The sequence below is a fragment of the Melopsittacus undulatus genome, chromosome 2 (genome assembly GCF_012275295.1).
Source record: "Melopsittacus undulatus isolate bMelUnd1 chromosome 2, bMelUnd1.mat.Z, whole genome shotgun sequence".
In the NCBI taxonomy this organism is placed as follows: domain Eukaryota; kingdom Metazoa; phylum Chordata; class Aves; order Psittaciformes; family Psittaculidae; genus Melopsittacus; species Melopsittacus undulatus.
This window is the reverse complement of record NC_047528.1, coordinates 94295832-94318569: the sequence shown is the minus strand read 5'-3', so window position 1 is coordinate 94318569 and position 22738 is coordinate 94295832. Positions and strand designations below refer to the sequence as shown.

General features: G+C 39.0%; 1 protein-coding gene across 4 annotated transcripts in view; it reads right to left on the bottom strand.

Moving 5' to 3' along the window:
* Window positions 1-21690, bottom strand: part of SCAF4 (SR-related CTD associated factor 4) — a 45792-nt gene extending 24102 nt beyond the window's left edge. The window contains exons 1-11 of one of the 4 annotated variants that reach the window (XM_013129686.3): window positions 21409-21690; window positions 9868-9951; window positions 9212-9256; window positions 8206-8367; window positions 6613-6748; window positions 4073-4212; window positions 3368-3544; window positions 2923-3023; window positions 2373-2420; window positions 1169-1277; window positions 629-796 (exon numbers count right to left, since the gene is read on the bottom strand). In XM_013129686.3, the coding sequence (XP_012985140.2) occupies window positions 629-796; window positions 1169-1277; window positions 2373-2420; window positions 2923-3023; window positions 3368-3544; window positions 4073-4212; window positions 6613-6748; window positions 8206-8367; window positions 9212-9256; window positions 9868-9951; window positions 21409-21438 (1200 nt within the window). In that variant the 5' untranslated portion in view covers window positions 21439-21690. The remainder of the gene's footprint in view (window positions 1-628; window positions 797-1168; window positions 1278-2372; window positions 2421-2922; window positions 3024-3367; window positions 3545-4072; window positions 4213-6612; window positions 6749-8205; window positions 8368-9211; window positions 9257-9867; window positions 9952-21408) is intronic. The other 3 variants (XM_031051234.2, XM_031051235.2, XM_031051236.2) reach the window with 3 other exon arrangements.
* Between the last annotated feature and the right edge of the window lie 1048 nt (window positions 21691-22738).

The window sequence follows — 22738 nt, the reverse complement described above, 5'->3', positions numbered from 1 at the left end:
TCTATTTCTCATTTTAGTATTTCCTTTGATTGGAACAAAAGAGGCAGATATATTCAATTTCTTCTTGTTGTGGGTTTTGTTTGTTTGTTCTGTTAATTACAGACTCATAAACAGACTTGCTCTTTCATTTCTTCTAAACAGCCAGTTACCAAACCAACAATATCCTCCAAAATCTTCGGAACAAGAGAGAGGTGCTTGAATACACTTGAATTTTTTTAAACTTTTACAGACCTCCGAGTTCATTTCCACTACATTAATGATCTAACAGGCCCTTAAAAGTTAACTTTTCTAGATCATTTCTCTCCAGAATGAGACTGCTTTCTTAGAGCTCAATGGAACACAATACTCCTGAAGCATGATGGCGACATGAAAGTGAAGATAAAGTGAGAATGAAATCCTAAGACTTTGACAAAAGGAGGCATAAAGCATACATAAGCTGGTTTTACTAGACTTCCGAAGTACCAGACTTATCATGAATGGCACTGATGCTCTCTAACTTTCTCTAAATAAACAACATCTCATAGCCATCTCTGCCCATGTTTATCATGAAATTTCACCTCCCGAATAAACTGTTTGAGAAAGACACATATTGGAACATTACATTTTGTTTAATGCGAAGGGTTCTCACCTGTTGATGTGGTTTTTGCATGTGTGATTCACTCTGTACTGGAAAAGGAGCCTGAAAACTTTGCTGCGCAGGTGCCGCTGGTGGAATCACAGGCTGAGCCATGGGTGGGTACTGAGGAGTAGGCAAGAGACCGAAACCTGGCATTTGCCCATTAGGAGGAAGTGGAACCTTTGGAGAAGAAAAAAAAAAAAACAAACACAAGAACTTCCAGTTAGGGAAAAAAAAATACAGTAACTTTCCCAGTTTGCTAATGTAAAATTGTACCTCTGCTCCAAAGACACAATTAAAGACTAGAAGCCCAAGAAAGAGTAAGTAGGTTGAGCATTCAGGTGTATAAAATAAAAATCTTTACTCCATATTGTCTGTTCTTCAAAGCTTGACTAGAACAGAGAACAAATATATGTTTCTTGGGAAAGCTGGAGGGCTAAAACATATTTGCCGTTCAACAAGAACACCACTTCCTTAATTCTGCACCAAAGAAACCCACATAAGATAGAAAATGTAACACAACAGAGGGACAAGGAAAATCCCTGAAGTTACCTGGTGCCGCATTGGATCCTGCTGCATTCCCATCATTCGCTGCTGGAAAGGATCCATATTGGGAAGTTGAGGAAATACTGGCTGTTGCATACCTTCTGCTGGAAATCCACTAAAACCAGTAATATTTTTGGTGAGGTAAGTCAGTATTAAGATTTTTTTCTTTATTTTACTTATTTTTATATATGTATTCACACATTCTTGCTTCATATTTAGAGACCGAAATTATTATAATCCCACTTACATTCAAAAAAAGTGAAAACAAAAGAGTGGCTTCCTTATCTTTAAGAGTAGTCCTTTATCACTTAAAGAAAGGTTACATGAAAGCTTAAGCATACTTATACTGTACTTATATGATCTTGCTAAAGATCTGTCTACGGAAATTGTTCATGAAGGTTGTCTGCTTTAGGCTAACTTCCTTTCCAGTTCCTCTTTTTGGAACAAAAGTAACCCTTTTCCTCAAGGAAAATAAATTTGCCATACTTTTGCTGGAAAAAAAACAAGCTTTTAGTTTGGGAAAAATTTAGGGCAGAGGAGAAAGGGGTATGTGTATCACACAAGGATGACAGTAATGCCATTCATTTCCCAATTCAACACACAGAATGGACAGTGCTCAGGGAATTAATGAGGTCTGCACAGTTAATAGGACCTGCTGACAGGATGCAGTTTGTGTTAGAAAGTGAACAGGATTTCAAGAAGATAAAGGAATTTCATGGTGATGTGAAATGGAACTTTGTAGTATTTTAAGGCATCTTGTTGGATGATTCTTGACAGATCAGATTTTCATGTGCAGTATTACTGATTTTGTGTGCCCAAAATAAGAGATCTGGAATCCATTCTTCAGAAGCATCTGACACAACTGTAAGGACAGAGGCTTTGAAGTGTTAGCAACAGAACATTTTGAAAAGCCTAGCCCAGTTATCTTCAGTTGGGCAGACACAAGCAGTGCTTACATATGACCTACCTCAACTTTCTGTACTCCAGAGTTCCATCTGCACTATAGGCAAAATACTACCAATTTACTCAAAAAGCATTTCAATTAACTAATACTTGTGGAACATAAAAGTGCTCAGGGTGATAAACACAGCAAGAAAGCTAAGACAAAGTTAGTGATTCTTTTTTTGAAAGCAGGGTTTGGATGGCATATACAGAAAGTAAGACATAGGGCCACATACTGAAGCAGGGAAAAAAAGAAATATTGACTAACCCAGGTATTGAGCACCATCCAGCCTGTGCACTGAATGAGAGAGAGGTCCTGTGGAAAAAACTAGTATGTGATCATGTAATTTAAGACTTTATCATAATGCATATCAAACGGGAAACAGGAGTTTGAGTTTGTGTGAGTATTCAGTGTTGGAGAACGTAAAGGTGCAAAGCCAAATTTTTTAGTACTTAAAACTATCACGATGTTTGGAATAGCATTTATTTCCCAGACAGCATAGCAATTCAGCTGATTACTAACAAAGCCCTGACACACTCAGTTGTGCGATAAAAACATGAAACTCATGCTGAAACCAAACCTGCGCTTTTCTCTACAGAGCACATTCCTCAATCAATGATGCAACATGCCAAACCTACACCATATCACCAAAGACAAAAAGAAAAAACCAAACTCAAAACCCACCAAAAATTGTTAACAACATTTTAGCTTTTGACTGTAACTGTTAAGCACTGAAGTGACCTGGACTCCTAATCACTTTTCCAACCTAAAGACTTTTAGAACAAAGATTTGCTATTGTATGGTGACACAAACTCACAAAGTTGGCTGCTGAGAAACTGAAGAAGGAGCTGAATCTTCTTTCTTTGAATCTTCCACTGCTTCTGGTTCATCATCATAGTCAAACCGATCTAGCAGCTTCTGAAAGAAATTACATTGATCCAACTATTTTTTCTGTATCTTATACAACTGGCAGGCAAAATAGCCTTATTACTGAAGTCTTACTCTAACAGCCCTGAAATTAAAGACAAGGGTAGAACCAGAAAATAAGTATCTAATACAGAACCAGAAATTGTCCAAAACCAGTTCTATTCTGCTTCAGAAAATGCAAAGGCTATAAAAGCAGGAAGCTGACCTCCAAATACAAAGAGAAGAAACTAAATTTGCATCATATTTCTCTTAAAAATAGAGGACATTGAGGCATTCATCAAACAGTCTTCTACTTAACTGAGAAAGTTAAACACTAAGAACAAATGAAGACTTACTTTGTCAAATGATGTTTTTTGCTCAGGTGGTGGGAAAGCAGCTTTTTGTTCTGGCTGTTGTGCTGCTGTAGTTTTCAGCTGAGCCGTAATAGCTTGAACCTGAGCCATCACAGTGTTATCTATGACAGGTGACTGGGGTTTTTGGGGCTGTTGAAAAGTCTGGAGAATTTGCTGAAGCTACAAAAACATACGTAGTATTAAGCATACTTATTTAAATACATAGTATTGAAAGAGTTTTAGGATCAAATCAGACATCACAGCATGAACACCACCAATAACCTGACTGAACTATGGAAGGCTTCCAGCAAAACCAAAAGTCACTTTTTAAACACTTCAGTGGCAAAACTCAGCAGATTCCATGATTTCAGTATTCAGGCCTTTCAACAACACTACAAGTGTTTAAGTGTGCTAGCAATAAAACTCAATGTTTCATTTTATATAGTTTGGCTGTTCTTGAAACTTTGCAACTGCACCAATTCAGAACTATTGAGAAATATGTTACTGAATTTTCCTCAAATACTTTAATTACTGGATGAAGGGTCAAAACCATTCAAAGATAAAGGTTAACTCTTACAAGTCTTCCACTGAAGACGCTAAGAAAGCTTTCTGTTTTGCTTCAAATCGAGGCTATTACTTCCACCCTTTCATCCCTCCCTCATTTAACATAAAACCCAGTTAGAAGGGAACCAAATATAAACGGGTTACCTGTTGTCCTTGCGTTGTTTGAAACAACTGAGCTACAGCTGCAAAGGCATCAGAACTGGGTAACTGTGGCACAGTAGGTACTGAGTTAGCAGTAACTTGAGGGGGCTCTGAAGCAACCTTTGCTGGAGGGGGTGGTGAACCTGAGAGTTTCATAGGAATTGAGAAACAGCTACATTACTCTGAAACATTCACTTTACTCTTCAGTGTATACACCTACTTCTGCAAAACAAGAGTCGATCTGCAATAGTGTACTTAACCCCAAAAGTCCTAAGCTACCCCAATTGCATATGTACTCATTTTGCCTTTTTAACTCCTCAATTCACTCCTCACATCTGCGCATGGTATACACTAAGAAAGCAAAGAAAAACACCCTGTCTGAAAGCTAGTCCAGCATGGGATCACAACTGTTTTTGTAATTACATAATCTTAGAAAAGTTAAGAGAAAAACTATCACTTAATGATTACATTACAAGCAATGAATACCAATACACTTCAAATATTAGTTCTGGTTACAAAGTACTGGACTAATTTTTTTTGCTGAATACTTAGAATGAACCATTAGATAACTGATTTGAAGAGTAACTGAGTTTTGCTTAATATCTCCCTCTTTGAAGCAGTAACTAAACTTCTGATTAAATGTCTGGTAATAATTAAAAGTTTAGGAAAGAAAAAAAACTATTTCCCAAGCAACTCTCTTTGCTCGCGTTTGTTCACATGCTGCTCTGGCACAGACACATGCCAAAACATTTTTACTAATTCTTCCAGGAAAAGACTCCCATTTTCACTGAGCTTTACAAAAACTGAGATTACATTTTAAGACATGCTCTTAGTTTTTTCTACACATGCAGCTTTCCAATTCTTTTTGCATTATATTACAATACTTTTTTTAAAAAGTATGTTTTGTCAGTACAAATTAGCAATAATACCATCAACACCCACATGCTGTGAGCAAGCAGCTATTCTTTAGCAAATATATTTTAATGGACTACTAATAAAATTATACAAGGAGAGACAGCTTAAAAATAAATTTTTTGTTCGAGACATTAAGCAAATGTTTGCCTCACAATACCAGTTCCTTAAATCTATTCATCTGCTTGCAGTTCAAATAACTGCAGTGTTGACACGCAGCAAGCAGAGACAAATATGCTGAATATTTTCCCACAAGTCAGATGCTACATAAAAATACTGCAAAAAGATATGTGATTGTTTTTAAATATAAATTAACTTCCAAATTATTTCCTGTATCTGTTCAGAAAGCTATGTGCTTGCTCAAGGGAGAAAATTTGCATTTCTCCCTCTTTTTTTGGCTAAACAGACTTTGTAGCATTACGAGCTAAACAGAGTCTATTTCATATAATGCATTAATATATTTATTATTATTCATTAGCATATTTGTTTCAGGGCCAAATTATCCCCTCTGGTGCATCTGAATGATCTCACTGAATTCAGTAATTCTGTACATGAAAATACATGCAGAAGACAGCCAACCCGTTAGCTATCAGTGATGAGACTAAGATGGAAAATAGTGCCACTCACCTGTCATATCAGAATTAAACTGTATAGTAACTGGTCTGCACACCAGCTTAGAAGCTAAGACTTTCCCTTCCCCCTGCATGCCATGTTTGTAAAACACGGCAATAGGATATGCTTTCCTAAACCACTAAAGATCTTTCACTTATGCTACTGTGCCTCATTATTTTGTTTGTCACTATACCTCCCTTACTCCATTACATTTTTTGCCAGTCCTACTCCAATGTACATGAGCGCAGTAAGGAGGTCACCAAAGCTAAGTCTGAAATACAAAGTGCAAACTCAAAAAGAAAGCCCTCCAGAGAAAGAGAATTGTGGTATGCATATTCTCATCCACGATTCAGTAACCTCACTACCAGTTTTTTATGTGGCATAAAATAGGCCAGTGAAATACTGTGGGAAGGCAGTCATTACTTTATTCTTTAGGTCAGTGGTTTTCAACCAGCAGCCTGTATAAAAGCCTACTTCCAGGCATAAATTTACTGTTCAAAAATGTGGATTTGAAACACCAGTTAAAACGTTCCAGGGCTGCACACTGAAAGAGACTGGCAGCTGTTCCTTTCAGACACTAAGTTAATTCAAAGAAAGATGAAGCTCTTAACTTGTCATTTTTTCAAAATTAGAATCTGGATAAGAAAAGCATGCTCTTACATCAGAATTATAAACCTGATAAACAGAGCAATATTTGAGGCTAAAAGAAAAAATAAACATTTTAAGAGGGAACACTGAAATTACCTGTAAGTAAAGTGTGAGCATACGTATGTACATATGCATGCACGATGTAGATTACAGATATATTCCAAATAAGAGTTCACATTTTGATAACTTCTGAAGTACAGTATCAGCATTTATTTAGAATTAGTTCAGCTGTTTCACATAATTTTGAACACAAAGATAAGTTTATTAATATGCTACTGCTGAAACTAATTGTAGGCGCTTTAATGTGGAAGCAAACAAACTATTTTCATTTACCCTTTAAAAAGAAGAATAAGTTATAATGTCATTCATACCTTCATTATTAGTAGCATTTTCTGTCATTGGTGCTGTGGCACTAGTTCCTGCTGCCATATCCAGAAGAGGCTGAATTATTTCAATTTTAAATACTCCATTTTTCTGCCAAAGGTTCAGGACACGGACTATTTTACTCTGTTGAAACAAAAGCAAGCATCAACACTAAAGACAGCCTTCCTAACTCACAAACACTGAACTGATGTTCCATACATTGAGAAGGAAGGTTTGAAGAGCACAGAAATTCAACATTATCAGGCATACCTTTTTAACAACCTCTATGCTGTCAACATAGGACAGCAAGACCCTTCAAATGGCAAAGATAAAACCTGCCAACTTATTTTACTTCTGCTTTACTAAAACACAACTTGTGCCATTTTCCTAAAATTGTTCTGGCCAATCAGAACATCCAGGTTTGATATACAACAGCCCCACCATTTCTTCACAAATGGTCATAATGGGGTGAAACAAATGCGACAAGGCAGAGAACATGAATTGGAAAACCCTAACGAAGAGAGGGGCAATTAGGCCATAAAACACTAGAACAAGGCTTTGAAGTTAGATAGAAGACTGTTTGCTTGAATTTTTTAATTCTAACCCACCAGTTCTATGTTGACACCAGAAAATCCATCTCCATTATTCAAAGGATCAGGAAAGCAAGTGGAAAATATTCTAACTGCTCATGGCAGAACGATTATAAATTATAACTTTTGATTGTCAGCTGTTATTTTAAGCTCACTTCTTTTTTCAACATTAAGAACAATGAAGCTTCCAGGGACTGAGCTGGAAATTATTCCTTCCTTCTTTAGTCCAGTATGAAGCAATAATATCTAACAGCAGTGCAGCTTCAGCTGGAACATACAGGCAGCTAACAGTCAGAATACATGTTATATTGACATACCTGTCCTTTTTGTGTACTTAGTCATCTGACTTGCATATACGTTGCAAGTACTTTTTACTTTTACTGTAGCTTCTAAGAATGAATCAATTCTGTTCCCTCTTGCTTCAACAATAAAATACCTTACTGTGACTCAAGTTATATAGTTATATACAACCTTGCAAATCCACCTATACTTTCAAAAGCTAAGCAATTAAGGAATTTCACAAAGTGTTTTCTACAACCAGAAATGAGTATTTTAATGAAGATTTTGGTCTGAAAAAACAGTTAACTTCAAATTTTTTGGCTCTGGGTATTCTATCCCTTCAGAAGATTTGAAAATTGTATGCAGCCCAAAAAATGCATAAACTTAATACTCTTAGTTTTAGACACATATTAATGAAGTTTCATTCTCTTTGAATATCAGCCACGGTTGTATATCTGCAAATACAGGTTTTTTTGTTTAGGTACTAGAAACTCATTAAGGCATTGTTGGTTGAAGTGTCTACATGGGCAAAAAAAACCTGATGAAGTTAGGAAAATTAAGTATTTTAACTCAAACTTCCACTGAACCTTTGATAACCTTTCTCAGCATGTTTTACTATTTCATATAACATTCACAGACACAAAAAATCTCCAAATTAGCTTTCCACATTAGCTTGTATTTCCACATAAGTGGAAACATCAATTCACAACACTTGAGAAACTATGGCTGTACCTTGTCTTCAGATGGACAGAGATACAAATACTGGAATGTGGCAGTAATATTTTTAGAGAATCTTGGCCCAAAAACATCTTTGTCCGTTCCAAACTGGTGACGGGACTGACGAACAATAGAGTCAATAACATACAATCCAGGGACTTTATATTCCGGTTTGCACTGAAAACATAAAAATAACTTTCCATTATGCAGTGACACTAACAAGGTAACAGGCATTCACCTTAGATCCTTATACAAAATTTATATTTAGTATACTTGGGGAGGGAAAATTAAAAGTGTTAAATTTGTTTTATGTAGTGCTTTATTTTTGTTTTGTGTATAGAAATGGAAAGAAAGGAGAAAAACATGTTTTCACATTTGGGACAGAGCAAATGTACTTGGATAGCTTGGAACAGCCTGTATCTTCTCAATCACTGCTTTTAAGGTACCTTTAGCTTGATAACATGTGACTGCAAACACATCTACTACATTACAGTACAGTCTGCCACAACACTGCTGTCAAGCTACCTCACACTCAATGCATTGAGCTACTTCCACCAATTCTCCAGAATTAAATTAAAGTCCTTCTCTTTGGAGGTCTCTGAAGACCTCTGAATGAAAAAGCATGTTTTTCTCACTTCCCTCAGAAGAACTTTAGGCAGTATGATACTTTGGTTTTAGCAAGTATTATATTCTAGCCCGTTGGTCTACATGCCTAGGCAAGCATGAAAATGGTATTTTCTGAAAATACGTATTATCTTAGCCAGTGAAGGTTAACTGGAAGTTCAGCACCTTCAGTTTCCTCCCCAGCTGCTGCGGAGAGGAGGAAGGGGAAATTTCAATTTTTTTTTCTCCCCTTCTTAATGTACCACAGAAAACTTAAAGGAGATTATATAGACAGAATTCCCCCCCCCCAAATCCCCGAATAACAGAAGCCCTTTCTGTCATTTACTAGCATTATTAGTAATATCCACTAATGGATGCAGACAATATCTTCATCAGTAGATTATTTTTCATTTTTTACCTTTTTGATAAACTTCTCCACAATCTGGACAACATGCTTGTAGAGCTGGAAAATAAATACAAACTAATTTATCTACTCAACAGTGCCGAATCATTTTAGAAGTATTTTAACACTTTGTACTTATTACCTTTTAGGAACAACTACGAAGTCTTTTAAGTTACATTCTAGCAAGATATATGTTATCAAGCAGAGAGGAAATTATTTAATGAAAGGAACAGACAAAACAAGATATCCTTTCTGTCAGATACATGTCAGTGCATACACAAAAGACACACTGCTTCTAGAGTATTAGTGAGAGCTTTCTGCATTTACTTTCTAAGCAAGTCTGCTACATTTTAATATGCTATTAAGGTGTAGTTGCATCCTGCAACATTTAAAATTTGATTACATAGAAATCACAGCATCCTAGTGGGTGTCACATTAAAAAGCAATGATTCAAAGAAAAATAAATAAATCAAACTAGCATTATGCTACTAGTCCAAAACCAAGAAGATGATATTCACCACCCACTTGTTTCTAGGTAACATTCTTAACGCCAACTAGAAGAAAACATCCATGAAGCTATAAGGGGGAAATCCAGAGATGTCTCTACTTAGAAGTAAAATAATTAAATGTTGCTACTGTTACAGTTTCATGTTTGTTCTACTGAACTTTACCTTAATAGCTTTAATGGCAGCTTTTGTGATGAGAATCATTTTTGCTCGGGAAATAGGAGGCTTCATTTCCATCAGTGAAAAGAGCTAAACAGAGAAAACAAGCATTTAAAATGTATTAACTGAAAAGATAACACCTCGGAGAACTGACTGATTAGGGACATTCCACATTGTGTATCACCACAGCATCAGTTGCCCCTTGAGGGGCCAACAGGCAGCTCTTTCTAGGTTTTGTGAATCTGGCTTACAGAATAAATCTGATCTCATTTCTATAACCATAGTCATAGAACACTGTTTTAGAGAGTTTTCATCATATCAGAAGTTAAGATTAGTACTATTCGACCAGGACCATTAAGCACAAAAAGAGATTCTGCAGTGCTAGATTAAATACTCATTTTGGTTTTTTTCTTTTAAGTCTGAATTCACAGAATCTCAGAATCACAGAATCCCAAGGGTTGGAAGGGACCTCGAAAGATCATTCACAGAAGGCATATTCTATATTCAAAACACACACCATACAGTTAGTATGTTCAGCTCTTCAAATCTGAAAGTGTGACTCTAAGCAAAATAAACCAAACTTCATTTTCACAGATAGCATAACCATGACTTACACCTCATGTGTGAGGAAATTTATTACAAAACACTTTCAAAAATTCTTGAACCTAAGCATTCAGAAAAGACACCACTGTCTGCCAGTATTGACCATAAACTCTGGAAACAAGTATCAGCTTCACATTTCAGAAACTGAGAGAAACAAACTTGCACACAGAACTGTCAAAGCTGATGAAATATCCACACAGGGCGAACACAGGAAGCTGAAGGAAGAGGGATATATTTTCCTCAGGCCCCTACCACCACCTGAATAGCATGACATTCTTATTATACTTCACTTCCTGTGGAGCATTTTAAGAAAATAGGGAAATAAGGGATTTGAGGAGGCTTGTTTTTAAGTAACTAGCACTCATAAGCATGCTTGCACACACACCAAAAAACACTAAAATCGAAGGCACACTTCACCACTTTACAGATCACTCTGCCTACTCTGGATCCACAGTGAATTCTATATATTTATGGAATATAAAGCTGCTGTTGTCATTCACATTGCAAAATTATCAGCTGAAAAGCTACGCTGTATGCTACACAATGTTTTTGTGGCATGCTATAAACACTTCTCTTCTACTAGTCATTAGACATTGAAGTATAATCAACACTGGCTTGTCTGGACCATTCTCTCTTCTCCAGTCTTCCTTCCCATCTTCCAAGCAGAAAGAGGAACTAGGACATCCCAGTATTACTTCTGAATTCCACCTTCTGTAGCACAGATCATGGTAAGGTGCTCTTCCTCATTAAATACTATTTTCTATTCTTTCCATAAACTTCTTATTTAAGCTGTGGCTTACTTAGTAAAGGTAGAATCATTATATTGTCGTGATTTATCTAATGCAAAACAAACAGTGAGATCTTTAACATTTCTTACGCACACATAATCATTTCACCTTGCAATATTCCCCACAAATCACAGGAAAAAATGGTTCTGTGTTACCTAATTTGATTTTTCTCTTCACAATAAAGAAAAAAACAGAGCCCCTGAATACTAGCCAAAAATGTAATCAATTATTTGCCACAAAGCCAAATGAGAATAAAAGTATCTTCATTTGACAGTGTAATGCAAAGTAAGATGTCATTTAAAAAAGCCTCTCATATTTTTCTATTAATTTAAAATTCCAAGAAACTTGTGAAGTGGCCAAATTACATAGATTTATCTACTGCCCCTGTTACAGAAAAAAAACAATGCAGAAGATAAAAGCACTCTGCCAAATACTTGAAGGCAACTAAAGTGATAACAAGACTTCCAGCAATACAAAATGAAAGCCTTGCACTAATAAAATAGACAAGAAGGTCTATTAATCCAACTCCTATTGCGAGATACAAAAGAAACTGTCCTTCAAACCAATGATAGCCACCTTTTCCAACAACACCAAGTCAAGACCATAACTTTCCCTTACAAAGCACCATAAATGGCAAGTTCTATTGCCAGAATGTTTGCTTTTTCAAGCCATTCAAGCTGTAAAAGATATTTCAGCTAACATCCCTGCTTGCTGAGAAATCACAGCACAGACAAATAAAAACTGACAGATAAGACAGAAGGAGAGATGTGGCTGTGAGTTGACTTCATTGGGTTTTTTTTGTTGTTTTTTGGGAAAAAATAACTTAATTTCAATTTTTAATTATATTTCTTCAGAATAAGTGCAAAGACTCTGGGTGAACAAAGTCAGTGCTATTATTAAAACTCAGGAAAATCTGTTTTAAGAGGCAATGAAAGACACACAAAAAATCCAAAACTCAACACCCACAAGCCAACCATCAGAAGGCTCAAAAAAAATAGATGGAGGAGGAAAAAACATTAGGGCAGGCCCTCCATATCCTTTCCTCTACACACCAAGAAGCACCTGGTCCTCCTGCAAAAGTAGCCAGTCCCATCTAAAAAGAACAAGTAAGTCACTATGAAAGCAACATTTCAGCATTCATATTTCAGGAATATAACTGTAGAGAACCAGGAAACTGAGAGCAGGGCAGACAGCAATAAATAAGTGGCAGCAAAAATAAAAGTGTCTTAAAAGGTATCCCAAGCATAACGCTGCAACCAGGGGGAAACACAGGGAGTCAGGGTTGGGAGGGGGAATTAAAAAAAAAAAAAAAAAACAAAAATCCAAAGAGAAGAAAATGCTGGGGCAGGAAAAAGGAAATCAGCGGGATGCGCTGAAGCCACAGAGGATGCAATAAAGAATATGGTAGCTTGGAGAAGTCATTAATTAAAGAACATGAGAGGATGAAACTTTGCCTAATAATGCAGACATAAACAAGAGCTTTGGAAAAACAGGATTGAGCACTGTAAACTCTTCCTTTGCTGTTACAGACAGCACTCTGCAACAGCAACAAAAACACAGTGAAAGCAATGAGGTCAGTACACAGATATTTCCAGCTCAAAATGAACTACAGCTGAAACATGCATCAAATTGAGCTGCAAATATTTTTAGATAGAAATACATATGCACACATATATGTGTATGTGTATAAATATAAATGTGTTCTGCCCACTTTTTACACCCACACCCACCATTACCTCTTGGAAAAGCGCATCAAAACTTTGTTGCCTTTTTATATTTTTGTAAGATTTTAGAATACCATATGACTATTTTCAAGTTGATTTTTATTTAGTTTTCACTATTGTAGTTAAATGTGTCAAAACCATGTTTTAAAGATGGGCAAATCTAAAATTTAGCAACTTTACTAGTTCCTCACGGATTTTTCACTGCTAGAAAGGGGAAACTGTTCAGTAAGACACCCATGTACTCTTACATTTGCATACATTCAATTAGACTTGAATCTTCTTTTATACACACTTTCCAAACAGTATATGAAAAAAAAAAACAAAACAAAACAGTGCTTTCTAAGGGCAGTCCTTCATATAGTATGTGTAATTCTTCAAAGGGCACCACAATCAGCTCAGGAAAACACCTAGACATAACACACTTTATTTTAAAAATAAATGTAATGGATGTAACAATGGCAACAAAAATTTGCAGCTTCAGAGTGTTTCCAATTTACTGCTTCACAACAGGAGCCTGTGCCTGGAATGGTCTGCCCTGCAAAGCTTCACTTGCTAGAAATGACTCCTTGTTTTTATGGCACATAACTGAATGTTTGGAGAAAAACAAACAAAACCCACAGCTACTAGTTGTTCTCTACCTTCCTTCCCCATACAGTGACACCATTGGCTAAAGAAAATAACACTTTAGCTCTGCCTCCTACTGTCCATCGCACCCAACACATCAATTTGGGAACGAAAACCACCCAGGGTGTCCTGTTCACTAGGATGGAGAGCACCATAGGGCAAAAGACAGCAGGGTAAAAGAAATTAAGTGAAACTTTATTTTTACACAAAAACTAACCCGAGGACTATTCAAGACTTGAATCTTCATTCAGTTTTGATCACTTCTATAGTTTAAGAAGTGTCTCCTCCTGTCTATGTGATTCATATACAAAGAGGGAAAAAAAATAGAAAAATTGGTAGAAAGGCTTAAACACAAAATATCATAGAATCATAGGACAGTTAGGGTTGGAAAGGACCTTAAGATCATCCAGTTCCAACCCCCTGCCATGGGCAGGGATACCTCACACACTAAACCATGCCACCCAAGGCTTCATCCAACCTGGCTTTGAACACCACCAGGGATGAAGCATCCACAACTTCCCTGGGCAACCCATTCCAGTGCCTCACCACCCTTAAAGAACTTTTTCCTTATATCCAATCTGAACTTCCCCTGTTTAAGTTTTAACCCATTACCCCTTGTCCTGTCACTACAGTCCCTAATGAAGAGTCCCTCCCCAGCATCCTTATAAGGCCCCCTTCAGGTACTGGAGGGCTGCTATGAGGTCTCCATGCAGCCTTCTCTTCTCCAGGCTGAACAGCCCCAACTTTCTCAGCCTAACTTCATTATTAAAATCATTAAGGCGAAGGTTGAAAGAAAAACTTTCATATTTAGGTTATAATTGAAAGTAGCATGAGAAAACCCACACTTTCATTCTACACAAGCTCTAGCTTAGAACGCAATTTCAACTTCTGAATCCCCACACATTTCACCTTCAAATGTAGGAAGGGAGCTTCCCTGATTGTATTTGAAAATCTGTGCTACAGTGGCACATTTTTAAAACCATGTTTTCAAAAGAAGTAATTTCTTTGTTGCTCCATATCAACCCTTGTATTACAAGAAAGTGGAATTATTAGAGCCTACTAAACCCAAGCCACAAAATACTGATTTAAGAGTATTTCTGTGTATTTTTCACAACAGTACTGAAGTGCAGGATGATATTCTATAAAGCCAAGAACCTCAAAGGCAGAAAAATCACCTGCTCATTTTCAGGCTAATAAATGCAATTAACAAAGATGAGCCACTCATTAAACCATAGCAGATAGTAAAAGGGAGTGTAACTATACTGTCTGCTATCTAAAGAGCAAGCTAGTAACAATCCCAAATTAAAAATCAATGTAAAGTACCAAGTACTACAGGAAACATGTGGCAGGAGTGAACTAAGCCTTTCAACTCAAACTGCAGAGTTCCTAAGCTTCAATGAGGTGTACTAGCAGGGGTGGGTAATGGGAGAAGGAGCAGGATGATAGTCTATAGTTTTCAGTCTTTCAAGCAACAAATTATTAATTTCTGCCATTCTACAATTAATCCCCTTTTGAGGGTCTATTTTACACAGAAACCTGAGAATATAGGTTTTTGAAGCAAAAGGGAGAATAACTTTTTCCAGATTTACTCACAGTCTTACCTTAGAATCCTAAAAAGGCAGCATGTCTGGTCACTGTATGTCTTCAGAACAAGAGGAAGTTGAAATGTAAGAATACTATACTGAATTCATGACAAGAAAGCAAAACCAGTGATGTGTACATGCCAGCAGAGAAGGAACAGGGGTTCCAAGGGAAAAACATAAGACATGTTCAGAGGAAAAGAGGCAATTTATACACTCCCTATATCTGAAACTGCTAGGGAAGATGTGAGACATCCAATGAGACTTATCCCCCTGGCAAAAAAAGAAAAAGATCAGGCTTATATCCTTTGGTGTGTCTCAAGCTTGATGTTGATCTTAAGTTTATTTATCTGTTTTAAGCATGAGATAACACTGCAGGAAAGTAAAAATACCTTTAAGTCTTGAACAGACTTTCCTGGCTTCATTCTCTTACTGAAGTTTCTTTGCCATTACAAAGGTCTCTACTCACAAAAAAAGGGGTATGGTTCTGTTTTATAGACTTAATAAAACCCACAGAAAAGGAGCAGCATAGATAGAAGCATGATCTACTGAAAGAAACACAGTGTTTAGTGATTAGTGGATATCAAGCACTCGGGACACTGTTACAATACTCTCATTCTTCCCTTTTCCAGTTTTCAGAGTAGGCTAATGTGACCTCAGTAATTTCACCAAGTCTTAGGTGTCCAAGAACATTTCTCTCAGCAGGCTCCACACACACACGACAGTGCCAGTACTCTTACATTCATTATTTTTTGAATGTACTTTATTTACACATTTAGAAACCACTCCATAGAGACAAACTATAAGTTTATTATTATACAGATGTATAACTGTAGATATCTGTTCATGTGCCTATAGTAAAAAAGGGTCGAAGATGCAACTAAGAAGCACAGATACCATAGTATTCTGTTAACAAAACACCACTACTATTTTTATATTTTTTTACAGATTTTTAAAAGGTCGTATGTTTTAAAAAAATACACATAGGTCCAAAGAAAATCTGTTAACCACATACATTTTCCTTCTTCTATAAAACTCATTGCTTCCTTTCCTCTTCAGGTCCCTGTTCTTCCTTAAGCTATTAAGAAAATGAGAAAGACAGCAATGTCCACTAAACTTCTGTTGCTAAGCTATGTCTCAATTTTAAATTCTTGACCATCAGCTGTGAAGCATACCAAGTATTAGGTGCTGCCAAAGGTAAGAGATGACCATAAGATTCATGGTTGTCAGGCTACATCCTCTGAAAAATAAAGTGAGATTTAAATTTGACCATGTATGAACCCCAGGCAATGAAGCTAAATAGTACTTCCTCAAATAAGCTATTTTTGTGGCCTGGAAAGATCATTCACAAATTCTCAATCACTAAGGAGGAACACCTTTACAAAAGATACCCATGAGAATTATATCATCAAAGTACATGGAACAGAATTTTGTTTCCTACACAAATGTTTTTGAAACTTAGTTTGCCTCTCAGTGCCAGTGCTGTGCTCACAAGTCCAGCATGTCTCCTGAAAAACTGTTCCATCTCATTTCTTATCTTACCAAGAATTTCTACTACAGCTTTCAATACTCTTAGAAACAGTTCAGTCCATAAGCAACAGACAAAGCAATTTCTGGATGGCAGCGATGATGAGCCTTCAATTACCACGATATAGTAAGAAAGCAACAAAGCAACTTCCATCCCAAAAGAGCCACACACTACTTCTGTAATAATTAAAGTCTGGGGCTCACAGTTTAAAAAAGGGACTAGTAGCATTCTCTGATCCCCCTCTACTCCGTCCAAATAGCATTTGAACTGCTTCATAAGCACACTCTCAGGACATGCAGGAGGCAGCACAGACTTAAAAAATACCGCTTATTGCACCTAGTGGAGTATAGGAACTATATCAGGCAGCAACAACAGGTAGCAGCTTTCACCATTTTCTTAAAGGGACAAAATGCACAAAAGACTATATTAATCTTTCCCCCAACCACAGATATTAGTAATTGTGTCCTTGCTGCTTTGCCATACAGCAGAGGGAATCTAACTGGGGTTTGTGAGTTCCAGTAACTGCTGAAGAAGCACTGTGAAGGATATCCTGCTAGCTTCTATTTATAGGACATGGGGAGGGGAAGAACGAGGAGCAACAGATTGTAGTAGAACATGCAAAATGAAGTCTTACCATTGGCGTAAGATAGCTACACCGGATAACAACCACAACTGTCCAGTTCACTGAATATGGACAAACAGTAAAGAAGAAAGCCACAGCTCTAACTTGAAATGAAATGCTACAAAATATCTATCCTGTCTGTGATCTAGGCATGCTTAAGTGGGATATCAGTTGTTCCAGTGGTACAGATTAACTATTGCTAACCTGAGACACAATTAAGTGAATACACTGCATTACTCAATACAAATACAGGATTGCAAAATAGCAAACTGACTTTACTTCCAGCAGCAAAACTGTGAAGAAATTTCCATTTCTAATTTTTTATAGCCAGTAAACTTTAATAACCAGTATCCTTCAAGTTTTTCAGATTAAAGAAAAGGAAACATATATCCCCTAAATTAAAACATGACAAGGATTAAAACCTTTAGAAACCATAGTGGATGTGTGGGTTTGGGTTTTTTTTTTTTGTTGTTGTTTTGGTTGGGGAGAGAAGGGTTTGGTTTGTTGATGGGTTTTTGGGAGTGAGGATGGGTTGCTGTTGTTGGGTTTGGGGTTTTCTGGGTTTGTTTCATTTTGGGGGTTTTTTTGTTGTTGTTATTGTTGTCAGTTTGGGTTCGTGGGTTGTTTTGGGTTTTTTTTTTGAGGGGTTATAAAAAATGTTTTTTCATTTTCTTAAAAATGTAAAAAAGTTTTGCACCATTATCAAGTTACATTTTGTGATTTACTTACACTGTACTATTAACACAACATAAACACCTAACAGTACATGAATTCTTACTCATTCTTCCAAGATACAGTTTCAACTAATTTCCTCGGGAAAAATATACTATACTACATAACTGCCAAATGCCACCTATTCAGCTGATAGTGTCTGCTCAGAGTACTGCTGGATAAAAATAAAGCAGCAAATGTGTTCAGTCAATAGAAAAAAAGGTGCTTGCTCCCATAGAAAAACAGAATTTTTAAGAAGCCCATTTACTGACAAACTTGTATTCAAAGTATAGGTCTAAAGAACAGACTAAGGGAATGGGTAACACAACCAAACCCCGTGTAAGTTACCACCCATTGCCAGAGTCAAACTAATTGACTCTAAGTGTTCCTTCCTAGTTTGCCACAATTGCCAACTGCAACATGCTAGCTCTAACCTCTAAGATATTTAAGTTTTACCTTCAGAGGGGAAGTTAAGATCACATACCTATCACAGTTAGCTGACAGGCAGAAACTTGTTACTTCACTGCAACATAATCATACATACCACCAGAAGCCTACAACCCAAAGGACTTCTGACTTCCCAGTTGAACTGGAACCTAAGTCAGCCAAAACTACTAATGGCTTCTACCGGAATGGGTGAGCAGCTTCAGTCAAAACAAAACAGCTCAAATTGCATAAACAGAAGTGTTGCTGGTACTTTTCTTTCCTAAACTCTTTTGTCTGAGGAGAGGATACCTAACAATTAGCTTAGAGGGTACCTAATTTACAGCCATTATTTGAACTTGGGACCTCCCAACATTCAAGAAACTGCTGTTATCACCAAACCCACCTCCAAAAATGCCAAATGATCTTATCACCTAAAGAAGTAAGTGGCATCTCTCCCTTCACTTTCACAGAAAGACTGGGAAGGAGGCACAGGCAAAAAGATAGTAAAGCCAGAAGCACATCACCTCTAATATGCATTGGAAGTCCAGCACAAAAGTCTTGGCTTCAGTGAAAGTTGCCATTATAAAATCATAATTTTCTTTCTACCATAGTATTGCAGCAAACTAGCCAGCAAGTTCAGGAATTCTTGATCTACAGGGTATTGTGTAGATACCCTCATCTTTGCTGTTGAAACTATTCCACTCTCAATAAAATAATTATTCAGGGAACAGACTGGTACCTCTGCAGTCCTCACAACATCAGTGCATTACAAGCCAGTCTTACAAAGTGAGTTCTCACACACTCAGTGGCCGGCGCTATTCCCACCATTCTGCAAATAACGTTGAGACCTTTTGTAAAACAGCTCTTTCACTTTGTCCGCTTTCACTGAAAAAGCCCAGAAATGGAACAATATCTGCCTGCAAATCTTACCCTCCCAAAAAAAAGTTTGTGATGCTTTACACTTTCTTTTAGCATGCATTGTTTTGCATTCACAGCTTCAGGCAACATATGCTGCAAAGTTAAGAGGACAATTTAAGAACTGGACTTTTATATTCTTAGCTAATATCATAAACACACCTTCTGAGAAAAGGCAGTAATTACACAAACCCCGAATTTATTAACATGCTAGCTTTCTGCCTAAGTAGTCCTACAGAACTAGTGACACATACAAATGGTTGCAGAACAGGCATTTTATAGTTTTCTTTCCTATAAATGATGTTTAAATTAAATCCTTTCAGCAGCCAGCCATCAGAATTTCACTATTTCTGACTGCATCAAACAAAAGCACCACACTTTTACTACATCTGAGAGGAAGATGTATGAAATAAAACATGTCCATTTCTAAAATGGAGATTAGTCACGGAATACCAAGAAACACTGCTCTCATTCTAAAGTCACACATACTTGCACCACCAGATCAGCAAAAGGAGTGGGGTTTACTCTTTGAAAAACACTAAGCCCTGTCTGTACAATACAGTTTTATCAGGTAGCAACATGTTCAAATAAATGAAGTGAAAGCAATAATCTGCTAGAACTTCTGTTTGTATTTAGGCAGGTAAGAATATTTCTGTTTACACTATAATTGAAAATGCCACATGCATGCCGTTCTGTTAACATCTTTGGGAAGCTTGCTTTGTACTCTTCTATACCACTCCTTCAAAATATCACAATATGCCCCTAGCATGGGCACATAAACAAAAATAAAACTGTTAACAGGAGGTGCATGCTACCTACTTTTCACTTTGTACTTCTATAATTTTGCTAGAGATGAGTAGATTTTCAGTGGGGGGTGTGCGAGTATGACAAGCAGTTGCAGAGAGTGAACTTTACACAGCATGACTTCATCACATGAGAGCAGTCTGCCATTTTTTCTTGTTTCTGTTCAGCAAGCATGCACACAGCAACCTAACCTTCAAAACATATTAAATATTCTAGACTAGGTTCTAGCTTCATTTCCATTATCTGCAACAAGAACATTCATGTTCTATACTCCATACAGGATCCACAAAAGTCAAATCATTGAACTGAGGCGGGACAGACATAATTTTAAGTCATGTATCAAAAACTTCATAGAGAACAGAGTACTTTGTTATATATTACGTAAAAAGCAACCACAGTCCATTTTGTTTCCAGTTCTGATTGGCTGACCAAAGAATCAGCAAAAAATCAGAGTAAGACAGACACCTTCTGTGTACTAGGAAAGGACAGCGAACCGAACGCTCTACTCTTTCCAGCCTAACTCGCAAGTCGCTAGCGCTTGGGTCGATCCCTTAGTCCCATCCTCACGCTTCGTTTCTACAACAAGACAGCCCCCCCTCGCAGCTCTCACTCTCCCCATTCAACCTCCAACCTATCCTAACTGCCGCCCGTTCACATGGCAGGTCTCTCGCCAAACCACTGCGAGGAAATAAAAGTGCCTCGCGCGCTGAAACGCGGCTTCCCCCTCCTTAACAACACGCACGCAGTGGGAGCGCCTTGTAACAGAGATCCCAGCTCGAACGCTCTCCAGCAGGGCGAGGAGGGAACTGAGAAAACGAGGAGACAGAAATGGGGGCCCAAATACTCCCTCTCAGCCCCGGGCCCACGCGGGAACAGGAGCTGCAGCGTCGCTCAGGGAACGCTCCTGGCCGTTGCAATCGCCGCGGAGGGCCTGACCACGCTCGCCTCCATTTTACTCAGGAGACAAGATCTCCCCTCGCCCGCCCCTGAGACCGGCGGGAAGCCCCGCGCCGAGCCAGGCCCAGCGCTTGCCCGGGCCCTCCCGAAAGCAGGCCTCTGGCGGCGCCGCACCGGGCCCGCGCGGCCCAGAGCCGGAAGCCGAGCGGCGGGTTGAACGGGGGAGTGATGGCGGCCACCCGTGACCCCCCCTACCCCGCCCCGACCCCTTAACGGCCACCCGGCTCACACCTCCTTCCCCTCACTCCCATTCCCCGGCTCCCACCTCCTGGTTGAAGGCGTTCACGGCCTCCATGTTGGCGGCGGCGGCTGATGCGGGCGGGCGCCCGCGCGGGGGAGGGAAGGTAGGGGACGGGAGGAGGAGGAGCGGCAGCTCGGTCCCGCTCAGCGGCTGCGCGCGGACATGGCCGTTCGGCGGCGGCGGGGCTCGCGCTCTTCGCTCTCCCCTCACGCCCTCGCTGGCTCTCTCGGTGCGGCGTCTCGCTGGCAGGGCCCCGGCACAAACCGTCTCTCCCAGCGGGATGGCGGAGCCCACGCCGCGCACAGCACCCTGGGATCGCGCAGGCCTCCCAGCCCCGCGCCACCCACAGGCGACAGAAGGGAAAGGGGGAGTAGAGAAAGGGAGGGAGGGAGCGCGCTCGGCGCGGCGAGGACACCACGTGACCCGGGGACAGGTTACTCCCCGTGCTCCGCCATGTCAGCGCTGGCCCCGCCCCGGGGAGGGGAAATGGCGTGGATTAGGAGGGTAGTAGTCGGGCGCCGGGTGCTGTTGGTTGTGTCCTGGTGTGTAAGCTTCTCTTTGCTGCTGGGTGGCCAGAGCCAGGAGGCTCCTTGCCTTGTCTCTTTAGGCAAGGCTGCGGCTCCCGTAGCGGTGTTGGCGTGGCTTGACGCAGTTCCCTGAGGGAGGTGGTGTGAGACGAGAGTGCACGCTTAGGCCGTGCTGCTGCGGGGCTGTGGTGAAAGCGGCACCCGTTCACACTTAAAAATTGGTCTTTTTCTTTGAATCTTCCGAAACGGTATTTAGCAGGTGGCACAGCACCCCGTGAACCCGCTCTGAATAGAGCAAAGGTCCGGCGCTGGGGTGCGTTTTGATGCTTAGCATGGCCAGTACCGGCACTGTGGAAGAAGCTGCTGCTTGCTTAAACGTGAGACAAACCAAAACTGAAAGACTGTTCTGACAGTCAGATGCTTTGCACCGGTAAAGAAGATCGTTAATGGCTGCATGCACGTTGACAATGGGAGTTAATGTTCAAGAGAACAGAGCATGTATGCTGCAAAAGTGTAGTTTCAAGGACATTAGTTGGCTATTGGCAGCTTATTTGAGAGAGCATTTGTCAAGTACACTGTCAAGTGCGTTAGTAATGCGTTAGTGTCAAATCGTAGTGACTTGAGGGGTTTCACTTACAGTTTCATTATTAAAGGTTAGTTCAGTACATCAGCAAGGGAATAAATTGGAAAGAGCCTCGGAATGTTACAGAAATCTCACAAAAAGTGTATTTGGCTTAATTTTGTGTTCTACTATTAAGCTGTAGCTAGTGCTTGGGTTGTTAATCAAATGCAGACTACTCTCCAGAATCTCTCTGTCATCAATATGT